Source organism: Sparus aurata, chromosome 9 (genome assembly GCF_900880675.1).
Source record: "Sparus aurata chromosome 9, fSpaAur1.1, whole genome shotgun sequence".
NCBI lineage: Eukaryota > Metazoa > Chordata > Actinopteri > Spariformes > Sparidae > Sparus > Sparus aurata.
In genome coordinates, this window is record NC_044195.1 from 702,380 (window position 1) to 715,286 (window position 12,907).

The 12,907-nt window shown below is 43.9% G+C and overlaps 1 protein-coding gene across 22 annotated transcripts in view; it reads right to left on the reverse strand.

The window, feature by feature from the left end:
- The window catches only part of caska (calcium/calmodulin-dependent serine protein kinase a), a 253,409-nt gene that overhangs the window by 61,381 nt on the left and 179,121 nt on the right, over positions 1-12,907 (reverse strand). For 21 of the 22 annotated variants that reach the window (XM_030428180.1, XM_030428183.1, XM_030428178.1 and 18 more), the window contains one exon: positions 7,214-7,291. The exons of the other annotated variant lie outside the window; for it this stretch is intronic. In XM_030428180.1, coding sequence (XP_030284040.1) covers positions 7,214-7,291 — 78 coding nt within the window. The remainder of the gene's footprint in view (positions 1-7,213; positions 7,292-12,907) is intronic. 22 annotated transcript variants of the gene reach the window in all.

Sequence of the window (12,907 nt, forward strand, 5' to 3'; positions counted from 1 at the left end):
ACAATAGGAGCTTGAGGAGGTGGACTCAGGAGGCTGCTGACGCACTACAGGACTGCTTTGAGTCGACAGACTGGGATGCACTTGTTGAGCCACATGGAGAGGATCTGGACAGCATGACCGACTGCATCACTGAATACATCAGGTTCTGTAAACACACCACCATGCCAACCCGGACTGTACGCTGCTTCCCTAATAATAAGCCGTGGATCACCAATGACCTGAAAGCTCTTCTTAACAAGAAGAAGAGGGCGTTCAGGTCTGGAGACAGGGAAGAACTGAGGAGAGTGCAGCATGAACTCAGGGATATGCTGAGGGCCTGTAAAGACCCCTACAGGAGGAAGCTGGAGGCCAAACTCCAGCAGAACAATGTGAGGGATGTGTGGACTGGTATGAAGCAGATCACTGGGTGTAAGGTGAGCGGCAGACAGTCATCGGGCAGCCTGGAGAGGGCAAACGAGCTGAACAGATTCTTCAATAGGTTCAGCTCACAGCCTTCTGTCGTCTCCCTGACACCTCCAGACCCCCACACACCCTCACTGCCCCAAATGCTTCCTCCCCTCCCCCCTCACTCCTCTGATGTGAGCTCTCCTGTGCAGCACCTCTCCTTCTTCTCCTCCTCCTCCTCCTCCACCTCTTCCTCCTCCACCTCCTCCTCCTCTACCTCCTTCTCCTCCACCTTCACCACCTCCTCCACCTCCTCGGCCTCCACTGAAGACACCAGCAGCCTCCCCGCATGACTGTGACTGCAGGCCAGGTTAGGAGACAGCTGGAGAGACTCCACCAGCAGAAGGCTGCAGGCCCTGACGGTATCAGCCCCAGGATCCTGAAGACATGTGCCAGCCAGCTGTCTCCTGTCCTACAACACCTCTACAACCTGAGCCTGGGTCAGGAGAGAATACCGGTGCTTTGGAAGACGCCCTGCCTGGTTCCTGTTCCAAAGAAGTCGACACCATCGGGCCTCAATGACTACCGACCAGTGGCCCTCACATCTTACGTCATGAAGGTGCTGGTGAGACTGGTCTTGGCCAACCTGAGGCCGCAGGTGAGAGCCCTGCTAGACATTCTGCAATTTGCCTACCAGCCCCACTTGGGAGTTGATGACGCTGTCATCTACCTGCTGCAACATCCCATTCGCACCTGGATGGTGGAGGAGGCACTGTGAGGATCACATTCTTTGATTTCTCTAGTGCTTTTAACACCATTCAGCCACTGCTACTGGGGGAGAAGCTGCGGGTGATGGGTGTAGACGACACAATGATCTCCTGGATTACTGACTACCTGACAGGCAGGCCACAGTTTGTCCGTATGGGCAGTGTTCTGTCTGATGCGGTGGTTAGTGATACAGGAGCTCCACAGGGGTGTCTGTCTCCTTTCCTGTTCACCTTATACACCACTGACTTTCAGTACAACAACGGGTCGTGTCACCTGCAGAAGTTTTCTGACGACTCGGCTGTTGTTGGGTGTATAAGTGAAGGACAGGAGGAGGAGTACAGGGCACTGGTGGACAACTTTGTGGAGTGGACTGGACAGAATCACCTGCGGCTGAACATCAGCAAGACCAGAGAGATGGTGATAGATTTCAGGAAGAAGAGGAAGACGGCTTTCCAACCACTGTGCATTCTGGGAAAGGATGTGGAGGCGGTGGAGGATTATAAGTACCTTGGTGTTACCATCAACCACAGACTGGACTGGAGATCTAACACTAAAGCTGTGTACAAGAAGGGGATGAACAGACTTTACTTCCTGAGGAAGCTGAGATCCTTCAACGTGTGCAGCAAGATGTTGGAGATCTTTTATCAGTCTGTGGTGGCCAGTGTACTTTTCTTTGCTGTAGTTTGTTAGGGAAGCAGCATCGGAGCCAGTGACACCCACAGACTCAACAAACTGATCAGGAAGGCTGGCTCTGTGATTGGCTGCAAACAGGACACTCTGGAGGCTGTGGTGGAGAGGAGGACACTGAAAAAACTGTTATCCATCATGGATAATCCTCTCCACCCTCTCCACCTTACACTGGTCAGACAGCGGAGCACCTTCTCCGGAAGGCTGCTTCAGCTTCGCTGTTGTAGCAATAGATACAGGAAATCTTTCCCGCCACAAGCCATCACTTTATACAACAACTCTCTCACCTCTGCCTGACAGAGAACTCTGGTCTCTCTACTGTTTGTATATATTATTATTGGTTATAATATCTTTTGCATATTTTTTTTTGTTGTATATATTGTTATTGTTTATTGTTTATAGCACACTGTGCATTGTATATATACACCATGTATATATTGCCTTCTATTTAGTGTTTTATTTGCGGACACACTACTGCTGTAACAAAATAATTTCCCTGTCCGTGATCATTAAAGTAATTCCATCTATCTATCTATCTATCTATCTATCTATCTATCTATCTATCTATCTATTTGATGAGTCATGGAACCATGAATTGTAACGGAAACAGATGGACTTACATGTTCGCATTTGGGATGGTGGAGAGGTGCGGACACGGTATGTTGGCTCTGAGTTTTTTTGGTCATGCAACTGCACGTGATGTTGCTGACAAAATTATTCCCGTCCTTGATGGGATTGGAGTGAAAAATCTTGCTCAACTGTCGATGGATGGTCCTCATGTCAATTGGAAAATATTTGACATGCTACAGAAAGAAGTTCTCGGTGATGTGAACAAATCTCTGGCTGGGACAATGAACATGCTCTGTCTAGTCTGTACTGGCTTTTCAAAGACTGATGTTCCCTCCACAAGGATGATACCAAAGTTGACGTTGGATTTGTGGCAGGAATGTCCATCAGAAGCACAAGCAAAATCATAGAGATTCTTACCAGCATTCTTACCTGCTGGTAAGAAATATGCAGTGTCTTGACCCTTGGCTTATGGTTTCCAAGAAGGAACTGTGTGTGGAGAAGATGAAATGAGTCCTCCATACCCTGGTTGCTGCTAGCCAAGTGAGTGCATCAATTTGTGACAAAGTGTTACAAGAATTCAGAGAATTCCTTGATGTTGCATCTCCTGCTTTTGCTAATTCTGAACACAAGTCTGACCATCTTGACGTGCTGCTCCACAAGACCATTGCACCTCAGTCTGGTTGGAGAAGTCTTTGGGATGTGATCCATATTCTCTTGGTCATGTCCCATGGACAAGCCAGTGTGGAGTGAGTGTTTTCAGTGAACAAGCAAGTCATGGTGGGGAATATGAAGGAAGAGTCAGTAGTTGCACAGCGGGTCATTGTTGAAAGCATCAGGGCTGCTGGACTGGTGGCATTGAGAAAGTCATCATCACCAAGAAGCTTCAGATGTCTACTTCGTGTGCTAGACAAAGGTATGTTGCATACCTTGATGACAAGAAAAAAACGACTTGAATCAGACATTCAACAACTTGAGCGGTCTGCTGATGAATTTGCAGAGAAGGCAGAGACGACACGAAATATGACATTTATTGTTAAGTCATATAGCCTGCGGCACTCACCAAAAAACAAGAGGGCAAGCCTGTCAGATTTAGGCAAGGACATTAAAGAGAAATGAAAAAAAAATGAAGGAGTAGACCTGGGTGATGAGTTCAAACAAACCATCCATCCATCGTCTGTAACCGCTCTATCCCTTTTATGGGGTCGCGGGGGGTTTTGCTGGAGCCAATCCCAACTGTCTCTGGGCGAGGGCAGGGTACTCCCTGGACAAGTCGCCAGCTCATCGCAGGGCCCTCACTGATGGCAGAGGCTGCCATGCAAAGGTGCCAACTGCACATCAGGAGCAATTTGGGGTTCAGTATCTTGCTCAAGGACACTTCAACATGCAGCTCAGCTCAGCCTGGAGCTGGGATTTTGACCAGCGACCTTGCGATCACTAGCCGACCTGCTCTACCCGCTGAGCTACAACCACCCCTTCAAACAAATCATGATGGTATATTTTGTTGAGTTGACATACATTTACCTGATGTTTGAAAGAAATTTTAAGAAATATTATTATACAAGTCTGAGCTTAAGCCTACGTGTTGCCACATTGTTTTTCAGACGTGCATTATCTACTATTGATGCACTGTCTTGACACTGATAGTACGATAATTTCTGTTTTCTCTCATGCTTGAAAGCCAGTGCCAGATTGATGAAAGTCAGTGCCAGATTGATGAAAGTGCTTGTAAAGCTTTTTTTTTTTTAAATATAGAACAATGCATTGACTCTGTCTGTAGTTTGAAGTATTTAAAGTGAATATGAACATATTAATAACCAACTATTAGAGACTGAAAAAGGTTTACTGTTTCGTTTTCATACAATAATTAGCAGTTGGAGTAAAGTAGCGAAATGTTGTCCATGAAAATGTGTGGGAAGCCTGACTATAGATACACTTTATATAGCCAAATGGAGACACTAAAATACAGCTCAAACATAAAATAAAACACTTCTTGGTTCTTAGACCTTTTTGCTGCTTATCTATGCTGTAGCTTCTTACCATTCTGTATTAGTGTAGAATATGTCCCAGAAGACTTATTCATGAAGATCTATTTATGAAGTCTCTATTATTGCTTTCTCGGTGTGGCAGCAGTTGTCTGGGGTATGTAGTCTAGCTACACTGATACCATTTCTCTGATCCAGGATGTGTCCTCAATGTGTTCATGAAATTAACCTAGTAGGTGTGAGGATTCTAATATAGTTTGGCTGCTCTGCACAGAAAAAAGTGTGAAGTCTATGTGCTGAGATCCATTAGCTGACAATAAAGTAAAATGACAGAACTGGATTTTAATCATCAGTTTCTTCCTCCTCCTCCTCCTCCTCCTCCTCTTCCTCCTCCTCCTCCTCCTCATCATCCATATTTCTATGGAGTTCATCTGCTAGTCATCTTCATCTTTTTCCTCTTCTGCCAAAACATCGACAAAGGCTTTGGAGATGACATCGCCCTCAAACCGTAGTGGTTTTAGCTTGCCAGTCTCTGTCTTTATATGAAATCCATGGTCGAGAGGGGATGGGATCCCCGGGCGGTGCTCGTGAGCCCTCTTCCAGACACATACCTGGAAGTTGACACACAGAGGACCCTCTTGCAGGATGGGAAGGTGGAGAGGTCAACGGAAATACCCTGTTGAAGCTCAAGGTTTGAGCCACACATTTTCTTGACTCTAATCTCTCTTGCCTCATCAACCTTCTTGATTCGACGACTGAAACCATTGAGGCGACAGGTGAACTCAACATCACTGAGAATCCGCTCATCGAGCTCCAAAGAGTTCCCCACTTCAGCAAAGATCTGGGTAAACTTTGAGTTCTGATTCAGAATCATCATCGGTCGCACCTTCCCTTTGCCTTTGGATGCTGATGTGCAGTCAGCACTAGTGAACGCGTACAAGGCCAGGAGAGCTGAAATGTGCTCCTCTGAGTAATCTTCAGCCAGCTGATTGATGTTAATAAGTCTGTCTCCCATATCACAGATGATGTTGACAGTTGATGACTTGGCATACTACTCTGACTCTGACTGTTGTGATGTGAGGCATTTGGTTTGGATATACTGTATTGATGGTTGGCTTCTTGATAACAGACTGCACACTTGAGTCATTGTTATTCATTGTGTTGCCTGGACTTTGTTCTTCAATAAATCTCTTATTTGGGTACCAGGTTTTGTGTGACTGAACCCTCCTTTGCTTAATCTGTTGTTTTATGTTGCATCCTGATACCCTGGTCCACCTGGGGGTGTAACATTATTCACTTTTCATGTAATTAACTTCAGAAAGTATAGCAGTACATAAATCAAGTCTCAACTCATGTTTAAGATATTGTTTATATGCAACAAAAAAATGCTTAATCCCATTTGGAAGGGTAATGCTGAAATTTCCATTTTCTCCAATTTGAGCTACACTGGAGACGTTGGTCATAGCAGATTTAATCTTCTAGATAGAAAGGACATCTTGGACTTAAATTGAAGCCTACAAATGTGGGAAGTTTTTCATATCCATGTAAGGCAGTGATATGTACAATAAAATGCTTGGAAATGATCACCTTTGATGACAATTTGTCAGGCGGACACACATTTTTTTGTCTTTTGGGAGAAACTGAGGGTGATATTTGAAAACAGAAAGGCAGTAAGCCCCAGAATATTATTCTGATAGTTTCCCCTATGTGTCAGGATACACCATGCAACATTTCAGACTTATCTGACCATTTATGCAGTTGCAGTACCCTAATATATGCAATTACATCATTTCGCCGGACGCTTTTCTCAAAAATTGTTTTTTTTGGCCCCTGAGGCCAAACAGCCCCGAGTTGGGAGTGGAGGTTGTCAACTTGCGATGGCCCAATGTGGGATAACAGGAAATAATAGTGAAAAAAAGGTAGCAAAAAACATCCTGAGGGGTGGACCTGGCTCCCAGCCTATAACAATCACAACCTACACTTTAGTAATCCATGGCTGGACTGCCATTAACCCCTTGTGTCAAGTATAATCCAGATCCAGTCATATTGGACAGTGGACCTCCTAAAAGCAAAAAACTCCCCAGTTTGGGCAATATTTCAGAAACTGACTAAGCAGATTTTTACTGGTGACTTCCATCAAATTTAATATTGAGACTCAGGGTCAGGATTACATTAAACTGATATTAATGGCATTTCAGAAAAGAGCAAGACATGATCACCTGTTCAATGTTCTAGAGAGCTATATTAAAAAAACACTCTAGTTATAATATATTACTAGTGTGTGGTCTGTATGTCTTATAGGTTTTCATCAAATAGACCCTTAAATTCAAATAGTATGACAAAGGCAATACTGCCCCATGCTGTGTAGTTTTGATTATTACATAGTAGTAGTATACATTTTTTGAAATCAAGATTATCTCCAAGGTTTAGAGTCACTATTCCCCATGTCCATCTTGAGGGACTCTGGTTGTACCCAGACCCTACACTGAGAACCCCTAACTGAACAGAGCAGGTGAGCAGAAAAATCCACACCAGCAGGGACTTTAGTAAGTAAGAGGCTACAAGGATTAATATAGCTTGAGCACTGACAGAAGTGTGAGGTGAAGGTGGTCAAGAGAGAGGCCAGCAACTACTGAGTCTGTCATCTTTACAGCATTTTCAATTCTTTGTTAATGCATACATCACATGAAGAGGAACATGACAAACATGGCATGCATTGTGTATATGCTTGTGTTTACACAGATGCATATATATTTGTTGTATGTATGCAAAGTCAGTGTGTGATTGTGGAAAAGAGAAAATGTGTTTTTGTGTTTATTCACCTCTTTGGCTCTCTGCACGGCATCACTGGGGGGGTTTCTGATCTGTGGAGACGACTTAGTGTTGATCTTATCATAGAGCTGGAACAAACGAGAGAAATGAGTCAATCAATCAGTCAGCGGGTGAAACTGTGGGCAGAGCACCCCAAAAAAGCTTCCACATTAAGTTCAACATGATCAATTGATCTTCTATAACAGCTGACCAATCACGTTTGTCTAAGAGAAATAATAGCTGCACTTTTGAGGTTTTTTGAGGCAATGTTTTCAGATTTTGTTTGTTTTGCAATATTGGTGGGTTTCATTTGAAAATGTTCAACACTAGTACAGTACATTGCCTGAGTACTGAATAAGATGGATTCCCAAAGTATTTTTTTTTTTACCACTTGACATTGAGAAATGAACACAACCTAAAGTTCAGATGCACAAACTGAGATATTAGCACTTAAGCTAGATAAAATCTACAACTGGAAATTGTTTATTTTAACCAGGAACAACCTAAACCAAGAACATTAGTTTACTTAATTTAACCAAGAGATGCACTGTTTATTTATATATTTTGTTGCTGTATGAGACTAAAAAGTAGACAATAATAGGATTTAACAAAAAGATTGTCACACCGCGGTGAGGGAGGTCCTGTCTTGGTTTTTTTTGTCTTGTGAATTTCATGGTTTTTTTTGAAAGGTAACTCTCCTCTCGTTTCAGGTCACTTGCCCTTCCTCTTGTGTCACTGGTCTGGCCTGTCTCCCCTGATCCCTGATTGTTTCCACCTGTGCTCCCTCCCCTCATGTGTATTTAGTCTTTGTCTTCCCCTGTCCGCGTTGCCAGAGTATTTCGTTCGTCCTGTCGAATACCTCCAGCCTTGTTCACAGCCTTGTCTTGTCCCACAGTTAAGTATTGCCAAGTTTTGTTTTCTGAAATTGTATTCCTCTGTAGAAGAGCGATTTTGAGTTGATAAATTTCCGCTGGCATAATTTGGGAAGCCTTAAAGGCATTCACCAGGGGCCATATCATTCAACTTGCCTCCTTCAAACAAAAGACTAGCATCACTAAGCAGCTGGAGTTGGAGAAAAAAGTTAACATAGCGGAGAAAGTTTTTAAACACAATACATCTTCTACAAATTTGGTCACCCTAACCAGACTCAAATTCGAATTTAATGCCATATTATCCCATAAAGCTGAGTTTGCACTGTTTAGGGCTTCTTTGTAGAAGGGGACATGGCTGGACGCATGCTGGCAAGATACATTAAGGAAAAAGAGGCTCTAAAGCTCTATTCCAGCCCTAAGAGTACAGGGAGATGTACTGTTAACAGACCCTGGGAAGATAAACGGAGCGTTTAGGGATTTTTACATCAGCTCTATTCATCCGAGTCCCAAGTTGACAGGCAGGAACTCAACGCGTTTCTGACTCCCCTTGGCCTTCCCACCCTGTCAGAGGATCAGGTGATCTCACTTGATCAGCCAATTACTGTGGAGGAAATAGCGGAAGCCATTCGTAGTCTCCCGTCCGGTAAAGCCCCGGGCCCTGACGAGTTTTATAAGGCTTACGTAGATGAACTTTCCCCATTACATCTAGATATGTTCTGTGAGGCTGCGGACAGGGGCAGCCTACCTCCCTCTCTGTCTGAAGCCATGATTTCCTTAATACTTAAAAAAGACAAGGACCCCCTTGACTGCAAAAGCTACAGGCCTATCAGCCTGATTGGATGTGAGAGTAAAATTCTAGCTAAAATCCTCTCAGGGCGACTCAGTAAAGTGATCACTTCATTGATACATCCAGTAGCAAACCTGGATCCCCCGCAGTTGCTCCCTCCTTAGATGCAGAGAAAGCATTCGACAGGTTGGAGTGGCGGTATCTGTTCTACACCCTGGAGTCCTTTGGCTTTGGCACAAAATTCTTAGGTTGGATTAATCTTTTGTACACTCACCCTAGAGCATCAGTCCTAGCTAACGGTGTTCTCTCACAACCATTTGAGCTTGGCAGGGGGATGAGACAGGGCTGTCCCCTGATTTTTGCTATAGCGCTTGAGCCCCTGGCAGCGGCTTTGCGTAAAGACCCCAACTTCCCTGGTATCTGGATAGGCGACTCCACGCATAAATTAATGATGTATTAATGACACATTATTTCTTATAACTGAACCTGAACAGTCTCTCCCATGTCTACTATTACTATTGACCGTTTTTCTAAATTGTCAGGGTACAAGGTGAATTGGGAAAAATCGGACGCAATTCCCCTTACAGCTTACTGCCCCAACAACATGTTTGCACCCGGCAACTTCATATGGCCCGCTAGTAAGGGTGCCATGATTTCGATTTACCGAAATTAATTTACAATCTCGGACTTCGAATAAAAAAATGGGATCGTCGATGCTGCCACACCCCCACGTCACGTCACATCGGTTTGTCGAGTGGAAAAAAAACCACCCGTGTTGAAGCGCTGCGAGTCAACCTCAGTGTTGCCAGATTGGGCGGTTTTCCGCCCAATTGGGCTACTTTCGTTGACACATGGCGGGAAAAAAATACATTGGGCGGGTGAATAAAATTTGGGCTGCTTTTGTCCACATTTGTCGAGTTTTTAATATTGTGAAAACAGCACTCTGAACTGCGGGAGCCCATCAGGAGCGCTGGAGGAGCAAGTTAAATAGAACTGAAAAGCGCCAACCCCACCCCCCGGCTAACTGCGAGAAGCATAACTCTCTCTCTCTCTCTCTCTCTCCCCCCCCACACACACACAAGGGTGTCTGGCAACTTCGTGATTTGGGCTGGTTTTTAGTGGATTGGGCGGGTTCTAAGATCTGATTGGGCTGGAAACTGTCAATCTGATCTGGCAACACTGGCCAACCTCCTCTAGCTACTAGCTAAACCAGTAGCTATTAGCTACAGCCTTTCAAACGACAGCATGGTGTTACACCATTCCTGTTGGGCTCCTGGACCGTGGTCGGGAAGCACAGGGGAGATGACTTCCTCCAGGGCCGATGTTTGTGTTTACCTGCGGGGTGAACCCCTTTCACGTGTTAAGCTGGTCGGGAAATGATACCAGGGAGCTTTGCTGTATCTTAAGGAGCCGTCGCCTTTATTCACAGCCAAACTGTAGCCTATATTGTACACTTTATTGCTGTCGCTACTACAGCTACTCTTTTCGGTTCTCCTTCCTCTCTCATTCATTCACTAGTGTCTGCACGCTCCCTCACTCTCGCTCGCCCACTCACACCTTACGCGCACACACCTCACACCGCCCTATTCCTGAAAAAAAAGCCACAGTTTGCAAGCTCTGCAGAAACTAGATGGCAGGTTATTTTGTTTAAGTTTCCAATTGACTTAAGATAGACGTTATTGTTTCATTATGTTGTTAATAAATGTTTTAAATTTGTGTGTAGTGTGGTACAATGCGAACAAAGGTCAGATATTATATTGCATAACAGTCTAGTCTAAAAATGGCATAGCAACCTGTGCTTTAAAAAAATGTAAAAATTGAGAATCAAATCGAACCGTGACCTTAGAATCAAAAATGTAATCGAATCGAGGATTTGGAGAATCGTGACACCCATACCCGCTAGGGGCATTAAGTATCTCGGTCTCACAATCCCCCTGCTACTGTCGGATCTTGCAAGTATCAACATTGAACCCCTTTTGGATAAACTAAAGAATAATATTGAGCGATGGACCCCTCTCCATCTCTCTCTGTGGGGGAAAGCTAATGTCCTTAAAATGAACTGTGTGCCTAAATTTAACTATCTGCTACAGTCACTTCCCATCAGCATTCCCCTTAAATATTTCAAACAATTCGATAGATTATGTAATACATTTCTCTGGAGTGGTAAACACCCCAGACTGAACTTAAGAAAGCTACAGAGACCAGTTGATCAGGGGGCACTTGGCATTCCAAATCTCTTTTTATATCACTTTGCCTTTGGCCTCCGACACATGATTCAGTGGTCTCTGCCCCCAGAATGAGCGCCCCCCCGTATGCTATTGAGAGCTCCCTGTGTAAACCACTCCACCCTATCCATTTCGTCACAACTAAGCTGAAAGCTGATGTGCAAACCCACCCAATTCTATCTCATATGCAGTAGCTGTGGAAGAGAGTTGCAGCTATGTGCATATTTGACTCACACTGTCATCACTCTGTCTCTATTTGGTTAAATCATAAGTTGTGTATAGGGCACTCACCTGTCTACTGGAAATTGTGGCATGACAGAGGAATTAAGGTACTGGGGGATTTATACGAGGGTGGCACTATAATGTATTTAGCAATTTAAAGGGATCTTTCTCATTACCTCAGTATCAGTTTTGGCGCTATCTGCAAATTAGACATCTTCTTATCCAAACATTCGGATCGCCCTCCACACATCCTCCCACTGCAGATCTCCTCACACAGATGCTCAAGGTGTTTGGGTTGGGACATGAAGCATCTCACTACTACTCAATGCTTCTGCGCTGTTCGGATAAATCTGCGTCTGCCCTTAGAGTGGTGTGGGAATCTGATCTGGCCACAGCTTTTACAGAGGAGGAGTGGAAGCTGCTGCTAAGAAACTTCAAAAAGATGTCCAGAGACCTTAAAACCAGACTCATTCAATTCAAGGTTCACCTTAGGTACAGCCCTTTATGCTGGAGATGCCAGGGGGGAGAGGGCACTCTGATGCACATGCTATGGGACTGCCCTAGGATACAGGAATTCTGGTTGAGAATTAGTGCCCAGATTGAACATATCCAGAGACACAATATTTCCTTCTCTTCTTAGCTATTTGTCTTAGGTGATCCCTCACTTCTTTGGGGTATGGGCTCATCAGATACAGAGTGGATCCAAACAGTGCTCATGCTGGGATGTAAACTAATCATGTGTGAATGGAAGAACTCGAAGGCTCCCTCTGTCGATCTCTGGTTTGGTCAGATCGGTCACCTGGCAGCACTGGAAAAGCTGACATTTAGACTTATGAACAAAGTAGACCTATACACGTTGAAATGGAATAACTGGTTTAACGTTTATTGCTCCCATGGTGGTTCAACTCATATATAAGTGTCTTAAGTGCCTCAATCTTATTGTGTACCACTGTAAAAACTCTTTCCTTTTTAAAAAATTTTTTAATTAATTTTATTTAATTATCTATTTTTCCAACCTTTATTTACCTAATTTGATGACCTTATTTTGTCTGCCGTTTGCCTGTTCTTGGCATCCCTTAATTGCTTTTTAAATGTGTGCATTGCAAACTCTTCCTCATGCCTCCCTTTCTACTAGATATGAGTTTACTTAATCTAATGTATTATTCTTATGAAGGGGCTGTCCTATACTGTATATGCAATGATTGTTTCTTGTAATAAACTGATGAAAATTACAATAAAACTATAAATCTCAAAAAAACTAAAGTGGAAGTTGGTTTAAAACAAAGCAGTAAGCCATATTTATTCCACTTGTCCTCAGCTGTCTCTTTATTTGGTTTAGTGTGTCTTGAAAGCGTCAATACCACTTTTTGTGATTTTTTTCCATGACATCTGTTAACAAAACTAAACTGTTTTCTCATCACTCGGATTGAAGGACGACAGACACAAGAGCTCTGTTTATTAAACTCCAGGCTGACTAATAAACTGCACTGACTATGCCGTGTATGGGCCTAGTCAGAGACAAGCGTGGGTGTATTGAAGTATGTTTTCTAGACAAATTGGCCCTGAAACACAGTTTCAACCTAAGCAGTGGCTATGTGC